At 34.8% G+C, this 21,092-nt stretch overlaps 2 protein-coding genes and 2 pseudogenes across 5 annotated transcripts; 2 read left to right on the forward strand and 2 right to left on the reverse strand.

The window, feature by feature from the left end:
* The first annotated feature begins 502 nt into the window (after window positions 1–502).
* Window positions 503–1,252, forward strand: LOC118343790 (annotated as a pseudogene).
* Window positions 1,253–1,311: 59 nt separating this feature from the next.
* LOC108983910 (protein EXECUTER 1, chloroplastic-like) lies at window positions 1,312–8,952 on the reverse strand. 3 transcript variants are annotated; one of them, XM_018955702.2, is made up of 14 exons: window positions 8,443–8,952; window positions 7,457–7,573; window positions 7,253–7,318; window positions 6,436–6,542; window positions 5,718–5,799; window positions 4,834–5,553; window positions 4,559–4,682; window positions 4,213–4,382; window positions 3,580–3,654; window positions 3,367–3,459; window positions 3,086–3,236; window positions 2,275–2,365; window positions 1,792–1,867; window positions 1,312–1,705 (listed from the first exon to the last, which is right to left on the reverse strand). In XM_018955702.2, the coding sequence occupies exons 1-11, from the start codon at window positions 8,842–8,844 to the stop codon at window positions 3,144–3,146; spliced, it is 2,049 nt and encodes a 682-aa protein (XP_018811247.2). In that variant the 5' UTR covers window positions 8,845–8,952; the 3' UTR covers window positions 1,312–1,705; window positions 1,792–1,867; window positions 2,275–2,365; window positions 3,086–3,143. The 3 variants fall into 3 exon arrangements, with proteins under 3 accessions (XP_018811247.2, XP_018811246.2, XP_035540423.1); XM_018955701.2 differs by lacking the exon at window positions 1,792–1,867; XM_035684530.1 differs by lacking the exons at window positions 1,312–1,705; window positions 1,792–1,867 and having other exon boundaries at window positions 1,944–2,365.
* Window positions 8,953–10,815: 1,863 nt separating this feature from the next.
* LOC108983900 lies at window positions 10,816–12,217 on the reverse strand (annotated as a pseudogene).
* A 5,351-nt stretch (window positions 12,218–17,568) lies between these two features.
* Window positions 17,569–20,787, forward strand: LOC108989241. 2 transcript variants are annotated; one of them, XM_018962787.2, is made up of 6 exons: window positions 17,569–18,089; window positions 18,216–18,311; window positions 19,080–19,120; window positions 19,395–19,512; window positions 19,861–19,941; window positions 20,484–20,787. In XM_018962787.2, the coding sequence occupies exons 1-6, from the start codon at window positions 17,901–17,903 to the stop codon at window positions 20,544–20,546; spliced, it is 588 nt and encodes a 195-aa protein (XP_018818332.1). In that variant the 5' UTR covers window positions 17,569–17,900; the 3' UTR covers window positions 20,547–20,787. The 2 variants fall into 2 exon arrangements, with proteins under 2 accessions (XP_018818332.1, XP_018818333.1); XM_018962788.2 differs by having other exon boundaries at window positions 17,594–18,089; window positions 20,447–20,787.
* The last annotated feature ends 305 nt before the right edge of the window (window positions 20,788–21,092 follow it).

A 21,092-nucleotide genomic window follows, 5' to 3' on the forward strand; every position in this document is an offset into this window, starting at 1 on the left:
GGGGGGTTTAGTTAGGCGCTGTTTTTTTTTTTTATTATAACCGGGTACCGGGTTTAAAATCCGGTACCCGGATGTAATACCGTAACCGGCCCGGGTTGGGCCGGTTAGGAGTGATGCGGGTTCCGGCCTGGATACAATCCGGGCCGAAACCCGTAACCGGAACCCGGTTATCCGGGTTCCGGACCGGGCCGGATAAAAATCCGGCCCGGATGAACAGTCTTAGCATCTAGTGATCATGATGTAAGTAGATGAGCATGTATGAAAGCCTTAAAACTCAGGTCCCAAGTAGACCCCTGGCTGGTGAATGGAACTTGCAATAAAGTTTGCGTCGTAAAGCTGATTTTGCAAAATATGCTACGGTATAAAATTATGGGATGAAAGAAAAGAAAAAGAAAAATCACACTTCATAGCAGTTCAAAAGGCCAACCAGGTTAGATATAGGCTGTGTACTATTATACTATATAGTGTGATTGTTCTGTATTTGATTTATGATCGATCTCTCATGTTGGTTTCTTCCACTACTGCAGCTCTGCGATGGTTAGAGATTGAAGCTAATGTAACAATCAGGCGCAAAGACTGCATGGATGGATATTTGGGTTCAACTGAGGAGGATGGCTCAAATGCTTTTGTTGATTTGGTGAAGTAAAATCAGATCAAAGTGGCAAGTATTTTTAGAATATCATGTACTCCAAGTGGTTTTTCCACCCTTGAGTCGACATTTGCCCTAGTTAATTATGATCTATGGAGGCTTTTATACTTCACTTTAGCAGATTATCTTTTGATTTCAAATATTAAAACGTTAGTGATTTTGTTTGGTGAAGATATTGGCTGTACGGATATGCACAGATATCTTCGTGCTGGACTTCGTTTGCTCTGCACCATCGGCAAGAAATCGTGGTTTCCTCAAACCTCTGAAGGATGTAGTTTGTGTATTCCCGGGGATGTGCTACATATGATCTTTCTGTCCACGTTGCCAGAAACACCAAAGGAACCTTAGCTCATCCCCAGGTAATTAATATAGCTAAGACCAAACAAGGTATTTAAGTTCTTTGTCAATAGAATTCATAGGAACTTACCTTGGCAACTGAAGGCTATAATGTCACACGATTTGACATGGAGTTTTAAAACTTGCTCGTGTTCATATATTACAGGAGCTTATGCATCATGTTGGCCTATACATGGCGAAAGGAAGCGGAGCAAAAATAGCGAATGAGGTGTCATTTGACTCGCAAAAGAAGCCATGAGCGAGAGAGTTCAGCATTACCAAGATCAATAAATCTTGTGTCATATGGAGGCCAGTACTTAATTATATGATTTAAGTGTCTGTCTTCTCTCTTCTGAATAAAGTTGTGCCAAGTACATTAGGATCGATGGAGCTTGAAAAAATGAGATTTGAGTAAAATAAGTATCACGTCGATATGCCCGCTACATCAACGATATTATGCGAATGATCCCGGAATGTTAAAGTAGCAGAATGTCCATTAAAAAGAACTCCATTTTTGTGCTTTAATAAACCTGCAACTTCAGGGCTCACCATATGTATTGTGATTTTCATAGTTGTTAGCATCACGATGGTCTAGGTTAAGCTATCTATCTTCCCAGCAGCCGCCCACCAAATCCACTCCTTTCCCACTTAGAGATGCAAAATTAAAAGCATAGAGAGAGCTGTTCGACAAAGCGGACATATAAAGAAATACTGCAAGGCCTGAAAAATAGATAGAGAAGAAAATTAGAAGCAAAATGGCTATAATATCACAGATAATGTGATGATGGAACTCCACGGGAGAGAACCAGCGTTATTATATTGCAGATCCTCATGTTGAGTGCCAATTCAACTATGTCTAGCTAGCCACATTACTCTCCAGACCTGCACGGCGGCACGCATGGTGCAAGCACAATGAAGAAATAAATTGAAAAAGAAAAAATTATGTTCAATTCACCAATGAGCGTAAATGCTGGCTTTACTAAGAATTTTGATTGTTTTGCATTTGAATTCTATGTTTTTGAACTGCATCCCAAAAATTAGACCATCAACAGGCCTCGCATATTTACATCTCTAGTTAAAGTATTTCACAAGACCATCTACAGGTTAGTATATGGGAATTATACTGCATCAAGTTACACGGCAAAATCCTGATTATTGATTTGTAGAACTACAAATATTTATACATGCATTGATAAAAGGGGTGCCTAAAAATAAAGAGCAATGGAAAGGGCCATTCATTGCATTTCAAATCTAGGATGGCTACTCCCCATTGAGTCTATAATGCTTACGAGTGCACTGGTCAGTTGAGTGATGAAGAGCTCCAGGATTTCTCTACCATACTTGGAAACAGCAACTTTTCAGTAATAATACCTTCCAATACTGGACAACAAAGTTGACAAAGGAAACCATAATAAGAGGATTTTAAACTCTGTTATAACATGCCAGGCTCAACATTGAGTCACTGTAGAGAAAATTATATTGAAGAAGTACAATTCACATAGAGAAATTCTGTAAGCAGGGGTGAAGCTAGAAAAATTATTCTTTTTTTCGTCTTCAGATTTTTTTAGCTTGCTCCCCCAGACACCTTGGTGCATGGTTCCAAGTGAACAGGAAGGCCACTAATGTCTTTTTTTTTTTTATGGGACGACTTGATATTATGAAACATTCGGCATCCATGTTTCTTGCCCATAGTAAATCTAGTGATATATGTGGTAATAATCTAATTGTGATCCAGTGCTACTCGTAAGTTTTTTACGTCAAAGGATGCACATAATGCTTTCTTCATATATATGCATGGTTTGTGAATTCTCTGTTATGCATAGATGTGCATTCCATACTAGAATTGAAAGAGATTGTTGTAGGTATGCTATGCTAGAGGTGCCATGGTTTAGGAAAGGGGGATCCATGGCACCTCTAGCATAGCATACATGGTATGCTATGTATACTATGTCCATCAATAGTATGTACATGCCAACCATTTAAAAGATGCAAATATATGCAAGGTTCCACTAAAATTCAATATAGTTAAATGTCAAGAAAAAAAAACCCCAAGATGGAACTGCATGCAAACTTGTTTCTTTTTACATGAAGGGAACTTACCTTACAAAATCTGAGCAACGAATTTACAAGCTTGAACATAGGATGTACAGCTAAAATCTTACTCTTGAAGCCTCAGCCTATTGAAGAACACCAAAAGGTGGTATTCAGGGGCCCAATAGACAAATCCAACAACAGGACCCCCTTTAACATACTGCAGAATCCCATTGAAGGTGCGACATGCAATCAGTATGTATTTGGGGAAAAAGTTAAGTACAGGTTCAAGGAAAAAACCCATATATATGGTAAAACAACTAGACAAGATACAACAGCAAAAAGTAGACCTTTCCATCAAGAATAACAAGTTCACCATCAACCCATCGAGGATTGTGAAACCCAGGCTCAGCAAGCCTCCCTTGACCTTTATAACGAGCAATCTGAGCAGCAAACAGCATCATGAGAAGCTCTTTAGCTCAAAGAAAAGAGAAAGGGGCAATAATGAAAGCAGAAATGGGGAGAAGATCAGAAAATCTTGGCAGCTTGAGGTAAATATGTACCACTCCAAGTTCTTCTGGAATGATCCCTTTAAGTGGAAGCTGATGTCTTTTCCCAACCTTTGCACGGAATGCCACCTGCAGAAACCAAAAGTTAAAACCTTCGAAATTCCAAGTTTTTACAAATATGAAATACGAATCATGGATCATGTGTTTTTTTTTTTTTTGTCATAAATATCATTACTACCAAATTTTCACCAATATTGAGTAAATTTGTCAAAAATTCACACAGGCTGGAGATCTTTTTATAGGCAGTAATGGTATCAAATTTTTTTTTTATAGGTAGTAATTGTATCAACTCCTATGGCCATATTCTATTCATTACCTATAACATAACGTTTGTTATTTGCCTTTTAACCTTAAAACTAACATAAACCCGCAAGCTATACTAGGCTTACGTCCAAAACTTAGGTGCTACAAACTACAAGCTATGTTAGACCAATTCAAAGAGAGATCATTTTTTGGTGCACAAAAGATATTTATGAAAATTTGTGGAGCCACCACCACCACTCACTAATAAGAAACACAAATGTATGTTATGTACCAGTAATGCAAAGTGATTCCAGTTAATAAGATCCACAAAATCAGGCACTAACGATATAAGATAACACAAAATAATTGGTTTTAAGAAATTACCTCGCCTGCTGGTACATAAGGATCACCGATAAGTTTTATGGCTTCTACATATTCATAAAATTCAAGATCTGATGGCTTCTTTTTCCCACCATCCTCTTGCCACTGACCAAATTTTCGGCTCAGATGAATGACTTCTGATGTGGACAGCCCATGTGCACCAATGTACAGTCCTGACAAAATGGAAATATTCTCAACTCCTTACACCCTAAGCTGGTTTAAGGGAATGGGATAAAAGGAGGAAACACATTCTAGGATTTAGAAACATAACAAACAAGTACCATAAGAAGCTAGTTTTGTATTAAATCACAACAATATTAAAAAATGAACAAGTCCCAAGGGAAATCACCACTTAGAGGATCTGTAGATGTTGGCATTTTAATGCTATTGAAGGTTGTTGATCCAGAAAGTGGTTGATAATTTTGAGCCTGGCTAAGCGTGAGCTTTATTAATTCACCGACATCTTTGAGAACCTGACGATTAAAGCATAATTTTACAAACTAAGCATATTCAATAGGGAAAACCTCACAACAGAAACAAGTTTGTAAGCTTGGGATATATTAGGTAGATCCGCACTCTACAAAATGTGTACAAAGGTATGCCAAGTGAAAACTTCAAACCAACCTTCAAGGGTATCTTCTCCCTACCAATGAATTTAGCAAGATCCAACATAACATGGTCAATCTTGTGTTGACCTTGAGGCTTAGCTGATTTATCTACTGAAGCTTGTTTCTTGACACCAGAATCCTGCTCATTGATGCTTTTCTCTATAGATAAGGAAAATGAAAAACGCCCCTTCTTCTCTAGCTTAGCAGGTATTCGTAGTAAATCTTTAGTAGGCAAACTGTTGGAGAGTTTCTGTACAAGACCACCCACAACAGCTTTAACTGCAATTTCATTTTGCTCCTCTCTTTCAATAATTCCAGGATCAGCATCCATTTCAATTTCATCTGCCTCTTGGTCACTTTCCCCATCATCTTGATCTTCTGCTTCTACCCTATCTATCTCATTGTCCTTCTCTTCATCTTCTTCCTCTATAATCTGCTCCATCACTTTAGATATTAAATCTCTGTCTAACTTCCCTGGTGCTGTCACTTTTAAAACCTTGACCTTCACACCAGGAATCATATCCTTCAATATGTTCTGGAAACCAGACAGACCGTCAGCTAGATCAGAACTATCGTCCCTATCATCACCATCTTTGGGATCTTCAGTATTCACAGCAAATAGATCACCTTTGTCTTCCGTTGAGTCTAATGGATTCAAGCTGCTAGTGGCATCAAATGTTTTAGAGCGAACTTTCAAAGAACCTTCAAAAACTCCCCTCCGCTCTAAGTACACGGCCTGAAAATGACATGACATAAAGATAACATATAGAGAGAAAACATTCAACATAGAAGTACATCAGAACAAACCACCTGAAACATGTCTATGAAAATGGGGAAATAGATAACATATAAAGAAAAAACGTATTACACAAGAGACCTTAATAAATGGAGAAAATGTACCTTCTGTTTATATTCACCTCTCTTGTTCACTGTGAGAAAAACTTCAAACAAGGGAACACCAGCTGCAGCCGTAGCAAGTTGCCTGGCAAAGAAGAAAGAAAAGGAACCAAAAATAACTGATGAACAGAAAGCCTTAAAAATATAAGAATCTTTAATAGTAAGCAAAAGTGGCATGCCATGTCGCAGGATCCAATTGTAAAAATTTTGACCGACATACCAAAATTGCTTTAAATTAAAAGTATATAAGAAAAGGTGTGCAAAAACCATAACGTGATCTAAATTTAAATATTAAACTGTCCAACAAGACATCTTAAATGAGATAATTGATTTCCAATAAAAAAGATTAAAATTTTGGAAGGATTTGGAAGTTGTCTCACAAACATGGAAATTGTGTGAAAATTTGAAATTTTCAACAAGTGTTCATTATGGTATCTCCTTTGTGGCCCGAAATTATAACTAGGTTCAGTATTTGTAATTTTGTATACTTCCTGTGTACTTGGGCTTTGCCTTGTTACTTGTCTTAATAAAATTTCTTATTCATCAAAAAAAGATTAAGATTAAAACAGAAAGCAATAAACTAAGAAACCCCAGGAACACAAAGGGCACAAATGCCTTTACAACCCAACAAAAAACAACTTAGAACATCAAGTCTTGGCTAAAAAATCTGACTAAAACTTGAGGATCAAAATGAAAGAACTAATCAAGAAAAAGACCTTACTGAGGGCTATAACTTCTTGCCACATATCTTCCATGTTCTGCCGTTATTCGAATAATTAGACCATGGGGATCATTGATATCTTTTGCAATGCCAGCCCACCATCCGACCTGGAAAACAAAATAAAAAACTACATAACTCCAAGTAACCATATACTATATCAGCAACGTGTTCCAGTACTTATTAAGGACAGCATTGTCTATTATTAAGTATCATTGATTCGTCTTGGTAATGTGTTCCATCGGCTCCAGGAAAATGAATATTGATTCTGTGAACAAATAGCAATTTGATGGTATTGCCAATGAGCTTTGGCTCAACGAGTACTTCCTCTCTCTACTTAAAAAAAAAAGATGGCACACCAGCAAAAAAAATCTAGCAACTTGGTTTGGAACCAAACAAGAACCATATTAATTTTATAAATGAAAAGAAACAGAAACTTGTTAACATTTCAAGCGTACAACAACAAATTTGCAATAGAGGAAATGAGCCAATGTGATTTTCTGTTTGCTGCCTCTTACAATGACCAACTTCAGATTTATTTTGCTCCCCCCCCCCCCCCCAAAAAAAAAAATGGAAAAAGGGAAAAAATAAAAGAATTCGCAACAGGTAACAACTCAAAGAATTGTGTGTGAGAATATATGCAGAAACGTTACAAGAATAACAGAAAAATATCATGAGCCGTTAGTGTTAAGTTAAATATGAATAACAAACTACTAAAAGAATCATTTACCAATCTAAAACCTTTTACACTTTCACATCAAAAAACATTTTTGCAATGTATACAAATTGCTAACAAGGAAAAAAAGGTTATGCAGCTCACCAATCCAGCACCAGCATTGTCTTGTATGTAAGCTGCATCCTGAAAACGCTCTTCCTCTATGGCTTTCTGGAACAAATAGATTTGCAAAATAATAACAACAACAACAACAACAACAACAACAATAATAATAATAATTATAAAATGAACCAAGAAGGGATTGAAAAAAGAGTGTTATTTTATTTTTCTTAATGAATGTTTTCATACATTCAGATGAGACATCACTCTGCCAACAGTATCATTTGTAGCTGCAGCAGCAATGGCCACCTTGAGCCTAGCAGCATCTTCATAATCCTCTATATATGCAGCATGACCTAACTTTGACTGTGAAGACCAAAAGAAAATAGGTCAGTGTATAAATTATGTCCACACAACAGAAAGCAAGATAATAATTCAATCCAGTAATTTGATGGCAGTTCCAGATGAACTTGCCATGGAAGTTCCCCTAATACGATCAAATAAGTTAGTTTCTTGAAATTCATAAAAAACAGTATTAAGTAGGAAGGATGATTCTGGAAACTCCTTTTGAAGATAAAGAAACCAACAGTAACATTGAAAGCACAAAAGCTCGCGACACACGCTATCTCAAAACATCACCCGCAAGGACAATGCTGGTAAAAATAATATGAAAAATGCTAAATGTATTTAAGAAAAATTTACAAAAAAAATTTATTTCTCCACGTGTAAGTTATTGATATGCTAAAAATCCTGGAATTTGAAATTCAAAATTTGAATTTAAAAAAAAAAAAAAATCTAACAAAATCAGTCTTGTAATAAAGTGTATGTAAAACTGTAGCACTACTCAAACAATATATACCTTGTTGTCAACTAGCTAAGCTGGTAAAGTTACCTGGTATTGTGGAAGGTTAAAGTGAACAAGGGATTACCTGGTATTATGGAGGGTTAAAGTGAACTGGTAACGCCATTTTATTTTCAAAACTCTGAAAAAGGGAATTTCTCTGTCTTTCCAACAATGCATTTTTTCGTAGGCTACAATTGCGATTGTTTTTTACAAAGAACTAATAAGTTTTATTAATAAAGCAATTGCTGAATTTACACCAACCAATTTTTAGTTTGTTCTTTAGAGTCCATTGTCTAATTTGCTCTTCTTCGGCGTCAAACGACCATATACGAACAAAATCGCAATCCCATTCATGCAATAGTAAAGACGTAAAAACTGCAATGAAGCCGACCTTAAGAATGGAGGCAAGGCATTCCTGGCCATCGATTTCGTCGAAATGCTTGCCCCAGCGATCCCAATCCCATTCTTCCTCCTCCGAATTTCGGCTCTCGCTCAGCTCACCATCGCGAACATCGTCGGCCTCTTTCCGGTTGGAGTTGAAGTAGGAATTGAAGCGTTCGATCGCGGTCTTGACGACGTCGTGGAGCAGAGAGTCCCATCGCCAGCGGATGGTGTTGTCTGGAGAGGATGAGGCGTTGTGGTGGGAGCGGCAGATGAAGGAGTCGGAAATCCTAGAGATGAAGAGGGAGTGGGGCTGGGACGGGTAGGATGGTCTTCTCAGAGGGGGAGGGGAGAGAAATTTGGGGTTGGGGAAGACCAGGTTGCGAGAGGTCGGAGGAGATATGGAAGCCATGAGAGAGAGAGAGAGTGTGTGTGCGCGCGCGCGCGTGCTGTGTTTGATTATAAATGGTCGAGAGTAGTGTTCGTTGTGTCGCTTTCTGGGCAGAGTAGTGGTTATGACGGGAGAAAGCGAAAACCAGGTTGAGTGGTAGTTGAAGAAATCTACAAACTGGCTGCCAGTAATACTCCACGAAATCTTCATTTTCTAGATTAGTACAAACCGGTTTGATTGGAAATTGATCTGTAAATTATTAGATATTTTAAGGAAAACACTAGTTTCACAGATCCTCTACCTATTTTTTTTTTTAATTTTACACTGTATTTATATTTCCTTAAGTTGCAATAAGTTAAAATATTACGAAGCGGTAGTTGAAGAGAGACTTCGGCTTATTTAGATAACGTGACCGATGAGATAATTTTATATTAAAGTTAAAAGTTAAATATAATATTATTAAAATATTATTATTATTTTAAAATTAAAAAAATTAAATTGTATAATATATATTATATAAAAGTTTTAAAAAATTATTATAATAAGATAAATTAAAATAAGATGAAATACTTTTACTATCTAAATCGACTTGAGAGGCTCATTTGGATTCATAAAACTTTTCTTCTCATCTCATCTTATTATTACAAATTTCTCAAATTCTTATATAAAATATAATAAACAATTCAATTTTTTTAAATTCTAATTCATTTTTTTTAAATTTTAAAATAATAATAATATTAAAAATAATAATTTTTTTCAATTTTCATCTAAAATCTTCTCATCTCAAATTAACCTTACACAATCTCTGAAAAATTCTTGAGGATTTTAGTCCATAAAATGATAATGGCCCAAAACAGAGTGTAAAGTTGACAATTTTTTTTTTCCTTTTTCTATATTATAATTAATCTTTTCTTGGGATGATATCCAAAAAAACATAAACACTGAAGTAATTTATTTTTGACAGATAAAATAAGATATTATCCCAACACAGCTTTCAATTATTTTAATTCTTACACGATTTAACCCTCAGTAACACTCAGAAATGTACATAGAATTCTTATTTAAAGGGATCAGAAATGACTTGGAGCTCAAAATCTGGCTTCAGATAATGAGCAAGCAACTCTGCATACAACTCAAATCTGGCAGTCGTTCGGAATCCCCACCTGTCTTTTATCTGCCTACAAAGGTTGAGATCCATGTCTGAGATAAGCAGTCCATCCCTGTTACGGGAAAGAGATGGGGTGCAAGAAGCATCTGGGGCTGAAAAATGACTGGATCCATAGAAATGCCCAAGATTTGGAGGTTTGCCATCTCTGGAAGTGCATGGATGGGCGAATTTCTCAGTCCCAACACGATTGATTGACCCAACAAAGTAACTGTTTGCTATTGCAGCACTGCGGGCTGTAAAACCAACAAATTACATGAAAATTTCCTAGTTCAAATAAAGTATTCTTGGTTCTTTATTAATACTAATAGCTTGCTTAGAAAAAGCCAAAAAAAAAAAAAAATGACAATTTCTAAGGGCTTAAAAATTGTAGCAAGTGTAGCAAATGATTGCCAAAAATGAGATTTTACTAACTACACCAATCGGGAGAGAAATGCTACTTTTTTTATCTTAAACTTTATCATCTTTAATAACAATGCTACTATGCTATATTTTAAGTAGTTGTTAATTTAAATGGTTGACATGTGAAGGTATTTAAAATGTGTCACATCAGCAAGTACGATTAAAAATGACAAGATTTCATATGAAGAGTAATATTATTTTAAAATATGTAGTCGTAATGTGAAGCAATTTTGATAAGGAAAAAGCTACTATGCCCACCAAACTTGACCGCTTGGTAAATAAAAAAATTTTAATTTTTTTTATTTAATGATTAAGGAAATGAGTTTAAGTGTATTGATATATTTTTTTTTATTTTTTAAAAATATTTAAATATATTAAAAAAATATGAATAATAAAAAAAGAAGTTACAAAAATAACTAGCAGTATGAATAGGCAGCAGAATAATACCGCTCTTTTGATAAACTATGTCATTTGGCATTTGCTACTAGAAAATTCTTGTAGATGGACCCATCTCACAATGGATCGTTTCCAACCTCTATGCAGAAGAATATGGGGCTGCTATCTAACTATTTGTTATGTCTGATTTGTATGTGCCAAAGTTTAACCCAAACATACACAATCATTATCACAGGCAGAATCAAGATTCAGAAAATATAAATCCATCAAACAAAAAGTGAAATTCAACAAGGCGGCAAATCAAATGGATAGAGAACAACCTAGACAGGCCACATTTGTTCACTGGTTTCGCCAGTGGAAGCAGAAGGGTTGAAAACAATCTCTGTACCATTCAAACCAAAAGCTAACCAATTCAAAGGATGGTGCCTCCCATAACATAAATTAACAGCTATATTTCCGAAAGCCGTCTCGAAAACAGGATGCCCTGTGTCGCCTTCCATATAGAATGTGCTCTCGTTCTAGTCTCCAGTTCCGGGCATATGGTTCTGCCAAAAAAGTCCAATCTCAGTATGTCAAGTAAGAAAGATTATAAACAGCAGACAAGATATTAGCTTACCTTCCTATGCTTGCCAATTATGTTGCCATGATTTCCGATTACAACAACTGAATTCCAAAGAGTCTCTCCACGACTCTCATCCCTCTCGATAATTGGACTTACAACGACCAAATTATATTTTAGTGCGAGATCCTGAAGAAATTTGGTTGATTCCCCATCAACAGGTTCTGCAAATTCACACCACCCCTTCTCCCGTGTAGAGAAGACATATGGCATCATCCATGCTTCCTGGTTTAATTTTTTTTACATAAATGTCACTTGAGATGCAAAGTGGATGGATAAAGCTTGGGATCAATCAATGATTGGCTGACTCCCGAAGCGCCGGCAGCCTCAATGATTGGCAGTAATTTCTGAAAGATAGCCCTCTTTTGTTCCAGAAAAGGGGCTGTTGTTGGAAGAACTATGGAGTTCTGAATAAGACCAACCCTAACTGCTCGGGGTTCTCTAAAAAACTCTTTGTTTGCAAGAAAATAAAAAGCCTGAAAGGATTTCATACAAAAAGCTTAGGATCAATCAATAATGTTACAGCGATTATTTAAGAATTGATTTCTTGGTATGAATTCTAATAAAGCAAAAGGAAAAGGAATTTATGGTGAGCCCATTACTTCAAAGAGATTCTATAACTGAACCACCATGGCAAATCTAGGATAAATGACTACCTGGAGGTCAAATTCATGTTCTGAAGAGAGAGCTTCAGCGGATTCTGGAAGATCTAGTGTATCAATTGCTCTTCCACAATTAAGCCCCAGAACAAGCGGCTAGCTTCCTGTAAAATTGAAACCTTGTCATCAGTAAATAACCCAACATTTATACATGTGGTCCATGAAGCATCAGCAGCACATCCAATTTAGGGTAAGGTTTGGACGAGTTAAAATGAGATGAATTTTAATTAAATAAAATATTATTTTTTAATAATATTATTATTTTAAAATTTAAAAAAATTAAATTATTTATTATATTTTATATAAAAATTTTAAAAAATTATAATAATAAGATGAAAAGTTATTAGTAACTAGGCCAGAGGAAGAGAGATAACCCACCTTCCATCGCAATCACAAGAATCTTTGAAGCAGTAAAGTTGACTTCTTTTTTTCTTTATAAGTCTACGTAGAACACACAATCGATAAGATTTAATTTATATAATTCAAATTTTAACGTCTAAGCCCTCATTTGTAAATAGAATATTTTTAACCCCTTAAGAGAGAAAAAATGATTTGGCCGTACATAATAGATGAAAGTTAAAAAAATATTATTAGAATATTATTTTTAATATTATTATTATTTTAAAATTTAAAAAAATTGAATTATTTATTCTATTTTATGTAAAAATTTGAAAAATTTATAATGATGAGATGAGATGAGATGAGATGAAACGAAACACTTTTCAAATCTACACGAGACTTAAAACAAATTATTCTTCAGACGGTTAAAACTAGTCAGATCAATGCGATTGGACATAGTAAAATGCTAGTGGAACTCCTTAAACTTATCGTTCATACATTTTAATTTTTTAATTTTTTTAATTTTTTACTTAATTGTTAAAGAAATAATTATTAATGAAATTATACATATTTTTAATAATTAAGAATGTTAAAATAATATTTTAAAAAAAAAAGAATAACTAACGGTACGGTAAGCACTAAACGCTGGCGGCCGCTATCACCACCATCCTTGAACATAGGGGTGTGCAAAATTTCGAAAATTCCGACTCCGTCCGACTTCCGCTCCGACTCCGACTCCGACTTCATCGGAGTCATCGGAATTCGGAGTCGGAATTCGGAGTAGCTCCGAATATCTATTCGGAGTCGAAGTCGGAGTCGGAGCTCCAAGAAGCTCTGATTCCGACTCCGAAATTTTTTTTACTGTACACTTTCGCTCGAGCGAGGTGTCGAGCGCAAGTCCAGCACACGTTGTATTGAACATTGGCTCGAGCGACATGTCGAGCGGAAGTCGAGCGAACCTCTCTGAAAGAGTTCTGCTCGAGCGACAGGTCGAGCGGAAGTCAAGCAAACCTCTCTGGAAGAGGTTCGCTCGAGCGAAAGTCGAGCGGAAGTCGAGCGAACCTCGAGCGCACGTCGAGCGCACGTCGAGCTCCGATCTTATGTCGGAGCTCCGATAGGAGGTCGGAGCTCCGACCTCCGATCGGAGTCGGACTCCGACTCCAGTTCGGAGTCGAAGTTGGAGCTCCAATTTGGCTCCGACTCTTGTCGGAGTCGGAGGTCGGAAACGAGCACTCCGACTCCGTCGGAGTCGGAGCCCAGCCCTACTTGAACATATGTCTAAAATTCCAAATCCACCGACTTAAAATTCTAAAAATTATTTATAAATAAATCACGTTTTCAACTAACTCCACAGATTTCATTTTAATTCAGATTCTAATTTTTTTTATTTTAAAATAATAATAATATTAAAAAATAATATTTTATTTAATTTTTAATTTTTCTATTAATTAGATATTGATTAGTGATTATAGTGAAAACGAAATTTTCTCACATAAAAGAACTGGAAAAAGAGAAAAACAAAGAAAATAACCTGGAACAACTCAGGCAAATTTGCGCTTAGAAGAAACACTTTAAGAGAGTGCGACTCGTACCCACAAATGGAAGCGTCGTCCAACGAAATTTTCTCGCATAAAAGAACTGGAAAAAGAGAAAGACAAAGAAAATAACCTGGAACAACTCAGGCAAATTTGCGCTTAGAAGAGACACTTTAAGAGAGTGCGACTCGTACCCACAAATGGAAGCGTCGTCCAAGTAAAGTACTAGTATTGAACTCATCAAATTAGTCTAATCTTTAAAATTTGATGATTTTAACTTTAAAATCTTGGCATTAGATTCATCATATGCTCAAATGTCAAACTTTTAGTTACAGTATAATTCTCTTCATCTTCAAATTTGAAGACTCACTATTTACACTCTATAATTATTATTTTATTTACTTAAATTATTATTTCTCAATTTTGAGCCACAATATATTTAAATTGAGAAATAATAATTTTAAGTATCAAATTAAATTATTAATTAACATATAGTTAGTGTAATTGTAAAATATAAAAAAATAAATTAAAAAATATTATTATTAACAAATGATAACTCCAATAGCTAATCCAATGTAAGATTATGGATAGAGAGGTTTTGGATTTATGAAAAATATGTATTTTTCATCAAATTTTAAAGATAAAAATGATGAATCCAATTCTTTGATCTTGTCCATTTTCTCCTTCAACGTCTTGGGAGTTATAGTTCTAGCATGTATTTTCATATGTTTTTTTTTAAGTTATTTTTTATATAGATTTTTTAATATTTTTTAAAAAATAAAATAAATTTAAAATATCATTAAAAACACTTCTTTAATTAGAAAGTAAAAAAAAAATTATTAAAAAATATTTCTTTAATTATAAAGTAATGAAATTTTTTAAAATATTAAAAAATTGTATAAAAAATAATTTAAAAATCAAACACATGAAAACATTCTAGATGGAGCTCCAGCATTATTCATTCCTTGAGTAGTGATATATAATATATTAACAATCCAACTACAATTTATTTATTATTTTTTTTATAAAATATAAAATTTTCAAATTTTAAATATATCAAATCAAAACCAAAAAGTAAAATTAAATTTTAAAAAAATATTATTTTATTTAATAATAGTTTAAAAATAGTAAAACAGTTGGTAGCTTATCGTTTCTCTCTTTCCTTTATCTGACAGAGAGAGAAGGTGAGATCGTCGGTGGAATGGAAAATGTGTCAGAACGACACGGCTCAGAATGACAAAGAGGATTTGTCTCCTTCTCTTGGCTCCTTGTCGGTTTAAAGGATATTAGAAACTTTGGGAGCAAAATGGTGGAAGTGCTTGAGCTTGGGATCCAAGAGATTAGAACGTATTTCCGTTTGGGTATTTTTCTTTCGTCCCTCTGTTTTGTTCTCTCTTTGTTGATTTTGGATTTTTTTTTATGATAATGTTTGAATGTTTGAGGAGTATTTTTATGGGTTAGATCTGTTTGAATGTTTGAGTATCTGTTTATGATTTGTTTAGACATGTTATATCCGAAAACATGTATATATATATAATGAAGATTTGTTATGATTTGGAAGAAATGGTTTTTAGGATGTGGTATATTTGATTTTTCTAGATTATTTTTTAAAAATTAGTTATGTTTCTGGGTGGAGTTTGGAAAAAAAATTGGATTTTTAGATAAATTTTGATAAGTTCAGGAAAAAAAAACAATAGAATAACTAAATGTGGGATTTTTAGATTAATGATTTGGAACTTGTAAATGATTCCAATGTTGGATTGATGAGAGAAAGGAGAAAATTATTGAATCAACACAGAAAAATATTTTTTTTGCTCAAATAATTATAACTGGTGGATTGTTATGTAGTCCATTTCATGTATCATATATGATTAAATTTATAGAATAGAATAAATAATATTTGTACAGAAAGGAATAATGCTAAAATTTTTGTGAATTTGTGAATTAGAAGAAGAGAATAAATATGACTTCATATATAAGAACAAAATCTCATACTTCCAAGCTTATACATTGCAAGTTAGATGTGATGATTTATTTTTATACCATTTGAATTTTATAGAGTTTTCAAATCTAGAGTAAGAGAGAAAATCATGTAAATGATCATTTCTACGATATTGATTAAACATCATATTAATTTTTACAGAAAAATAATAAACATCATAATTAGGTGGTCCGTTTAATCTCTTTAAACAAAAACATCTATGGTATAAAGAAGTGAGTTTCCAGCAGAAGATTGTAAATCTATGTTTTTTTTATTCTTCAAGTCAATGTGTAATTTCTTCTAAATGAAGATAGTAAGCACTCAAACTGAGTATTTCACATTTGGAAATGGTCAAAAAGACATTCACGGAGACAAAAAAGTCCATATCATCTGTATTGTCTATCCAAACCCACCTTATTATCCTCTATATATGCTCTCTGCTCTCTGTTCTCTGTTTCAACCCCCCACTTAACTTTAAGAAAAAGTCATCCTAAAATGCTAAGTGAGAAGACATTGTGAAATAGTTTGATTCCTCTTTAGATAAAGACCTCTAAGCACATCGTAATCATGATCTTGTTGATCACAACATCTATATTAAACATAGAATATGAAAGTTTTGGTTGCAGGTTTTGACTTTGATTCAATTCCTATTAGAAAAATAATATATGATTGGTTGTTTTCTGGATGATGTGGATGTTGCTAGATTTGTTGTGGATGGCTGGAATAATGCAGCCATACCTCTTTGTTTATGCTGGACAGGGATGCTTGGGTGCTCTTTCAGGCGTGACCTTATCATTATTTGGATCCAGATATTCTAAGAAACCATCATAATCTTCATGATCAACACCAGAACCAGATGAACAAATAACGCAGTGGAATCATTTCAACATGAATTTAAGTTGCATTTAGTTTAACATGAGTTATACAAGTTTATTGCTTATTGCTTGAATTCAATTAATATTATTTATTGAAATAATATACTGTTTTTCTTTTGTTTTTTATTTGGCAGGATTTAATGTTGTTAGGAAAGGAGATTTCAAGCCTTCACTCAATACAGAAGAAGTTTATGTTATTGCATGTAATTTTGATATATAATTTTACAATCCACTTTTGATATGTAATTTTTATATTTTTTTAATTTTATATGTTGTAATTTTTTATTTTGTAATGTAATGTAATTTAATATATAGTGAGTTGCATTATTGCATGCATTTCACATGATAAATATTGAATTATTTTAAGATGCATATAGCTAAAAAGGAAATAATTGTTTTAAATATAAAAATATGTTTGTGAACATTTTTTCTTAGAACAATTGTACTAGAATATAGGCTTTTAGATAATAATAAAAAAAAAAAAAAAGCTTTTCAGAATTTTTTTTTGGTTGAAAAATATTAAATACTAAAGACAAAAAAAAAATCCGTGTTGAAATCCGGAACCCGGATTGCCGGGTTGTAAAAACCCAGATCATCCGGGTTTCGGCCCGGGTGATAACCCGGGTATATCCGGGCCGAAACCCGGCCCGGGTTTGATACCCGGATTCCTGGCCGGATATATCCGGATACCCGGTCTGGAACCCGGATGAACACCCTTAGAGCAAACGCAGTTCGGATATAGAGAGGTCCGTTACAGTGTCATCGGATCAGGAAGCTGTTGATGTTGTGGTTGTGGGGTAAAGGCCACGAAGGTTTCGAAACTTGGACTGCAACGAACGGTCAAGCTACCTATTAAGAGCCCAACGTCGGTGGATCAAATATCTGCTAGATAACGACCTCCCAATAACATGTGTCAGTTCCACGTGTCAGTTCCCAATTTAGTTCCTTGAATCGCTGGGAAAGAATCCCGCTTTCCAGAACCTCGCCGCTCCAAATCGTTCCTATGGAAATTTGAGGATTTTCACGAATCCTTGTTTTTTTTTTTTTCCTGCGCAGAAAAAGGTTTTTTTTTTTTTTTTTCCTAGGAGCTGAGAAAGTGTGAGAAAATGTCGAGAAACGAAGAGGAAGAGAGCTTGGGGGGTACATCTACTAATACGAGCACCGCCACTAGAGTCAGATCAGACCCTTTCCTGTTGGTCTGTAGGGGCTTCAGCGTCATAACCGCTCTCACTGCGATCCTCTGCATAGTCGTCAACGTTCTTTCTGCCATTCGATCCTTCGAAGACGGATCTGATGTACTCCCTCTCCCTATTTTATCTGTCGCGGTCTATATATGTGCGCGCGCTCATGTGTACATGTGCTTATGTATTTGATTCCACGCCCAGGTGAAATATTGAGTGGTTATTTGATGGCAATTACAGATATTCGATGGGATATTCCGGTGTTTTGCCGTTGGGATTGCGTTCTTTGTGGTTCTGGCTGAGACAGAATGGGGATTCATCCTCAAGTTCTCGAAGGTTCGATTTGTTCATTTGCGATATGAATTGTTATTTTTAAGTAATTTGAATTTTACGCGTAGTTCTAGGAATTCGAATTGGAAGTTGAAGCTTGAAGCGTTCGTTGTTTTTTGGAGCGATTCTGTCCTTGACTTTCCATGTGTTTCCTAATTTTCGATTCTGCTTCCATATCTTTTAATCATTTCCTCTGTGTACACAATTACGATACCCTCGTATTCTTCACACATATTGATAGGGAAAGAACGAATGGACACGAGTGCGTTGTTTCAAGAGAGTGAAACGGATCAAAATATATGGTCTGGGATGACAAAAACTTGAGAGTGTTGTTAGACTTGTTGTGTCTTGCCTGCAATGAAAGTTCCGTTAAGACAATAGTCAGAAACGTATACGATTGATAAACAGAAAGAAAACTATATTTTCATATATCTTCTTTAAAGCAAAATTATATTTATGGATCTCTTGAAAGGACTGTAATGACTTACTTTCTGGAGAACAGATTGAGATGGCAGTTAGCTCAGCTTTCTAGTGTGGTTGCTCTTCAACTAATGATAATAAATTTGATCTGCCCAAGTAGTTTGACATACTGTTGTCATCTTGGGTCAAAAAACCATTTAAATTTTTATGTTGGTTTTTTTACTTAGCATGTAAAAGCATGTGTTAGGACATTAGGTTATTATTCAAAGACCTTCATGAAATCCTAATGTCCGACAGTGCATATGTTACCATTTAGATCATTGATCTTATTGAAAATCTGTCACCATTTTGCAGGTGTTGGAGTATTGGGTTGGTAGGGGTATGCTGCAGATCTTGTATGTCTTCAATTTCGTAATAAATTTAGTTTTGTCTACCAATTAATCTGGAATGTACCTAAACGCATTCATGAATCATAACCATTACCAAACTAGATAAGAAGGACGCTTGACTATGATGGAGAGTGTGATAAACTATATTATTGGGCATGAGGTAGAACTCTCAAGAAATCATTAGACTTTCCCTATAAGGTGCTTTTAGATTCATTAATACACAATCTGGAAAACAAATGAAAAATGTTATTTGGTTGTTGAATTAGAACTTTCTCTTCAGTGTTGCAGTGATGACAAGAGCTTTCCCCGACTATACTGGGGTTCAGAAGGCGCTTGTTCTTCTTCAAAACATATCAAGTTATATGCTTCTTGCTTGTGGCGTAGTCTATATAGTTTCGGTAAGAAAATGGAAAGCACAAATTTTTATTTCAGGAGTCAAGCGTGTAAGCATGTGCTTTTTCCCTCGTTTTCTTAGTCAATTCCAAATTTCCAATAGGTTTCTTATTTGCTCCAGTTATTCAATGACGTCTCGCTACGTTGAGGTTAAAGAATTACTTGACTAATGAATATGATGTATAAGGGTCCTTTTACTTTTATATGTATATGTGCCTTAGTTGAGTTTTGAAATCTAAGACATCTTTGGAATGAATGAACTCAGAGCTTGTAGTTTTGCATATGTTCCCTTTCAAGTTTTTTATTTCTTTTAAGTAATGATTTTATTACTTGATTCCTGTTCCAATTCCAAGGGACTCCTATGCATGGGACATCTCAAACGTGTTCGGCAGCAACAGGAGACTACAAGGGACCAAGCTGTCAAGGATCTGGAAGTAAGCTATTCTTCCATCACTGTGTGTATAGGATCTTTCATTTCAATATATCAGGGTTTAATTGTGATGTAAATTTATGTGTGAAACAGGAGAAACTAGTCACTATTGCAAACATGGAGGGAAATTAATCGCGATTATTTCCACCTTTGATTATCTTCTAAAATTGAAATTCTTTGATAATTCAGAACGCATAATAATGGGACATTTTAGAACGTTCATACAAATATAGTAGGCTTATGTAATTATTGGGGAATGTTTGCAATAAATCTACTTTCCACCATGCTGTTTAAGGTGATAGCATTTGGAGGGTTAGGATTTCATATCTTCTGCAATTATGGCAGGATTCCTTTGAAGGCCCTGTTGACTGGTAAAATAGGCATAAAGATACACAACTTCAAATCAAGTCACTTTACCAGAATGAGTTGATGGCAGTTGATTGTCTAATTGTATACATGTACTTTGGAATGATGTTAACTCCTTTCCTTCAATTGTATGGATGTTGCAGAAACTCTGTATTGACTTGCCTTTGCTGACAATTATAGGAATTGGAGCGACGTAGAGAGGAACTCGAACAATTGCTTGTTGCAGAGACACAGAGGGTTTAAGACTATTTTTTGCGTTAGTAGTCCAAACACATTCAGGTTTCAAAGGCAACGGGACCGAGTCTGGAAAATCAGTCCTTTGAATTTGTAATGTTGTATGATCATGTAGTTTCATTGTGTACAATTGTTAGTTGCCTTCATGGGATTGAGCATGGAAGACGTCCAAATTTTCTGTATAACAATATTGGCTCGTTTGTTTTCAGATATGAGATAAGATAATATGAGATTAAAGTTAAAAAATTGAATAAAGTATTGTTAGAATATATTTTTTAATATTAATTTTTTTTTTAGATTTGAAAAAGTTGAACTGTTTATTTTCTTTTGTATTGAAAGTTAGAAAAATTGTAATAATTAGATGAGATGAGATGATATGAATTGTTTTCTAAAAACAAACGAGGCTTATGAGAAAGAGGCATGTTTCTGTTCCTTACTGACCGAGGAAATTGCTAGTTATTTAAACGAGAGACCCCAGCAGCTCTATCCTTGGCTGTCCCTGGAATTCATTTTTAAACAGCATTGTGTATCCATGGAAGACAGTGCTTGATGCTC

The sequence above is a fragment of the Juglans regia genome, chromosome 13 (genome assembly GCF_001411555.2).
Source record: "Juglans regia cultivar Chandler chromosome 13, Walnut 2.0, whole genome shotgun sequence".
NCBI lineage: Eukaryota > Viridiplantae > Streptophyta > Magnoliopsida > Fagales > Juglandaceae > Juglans > Juglans regia.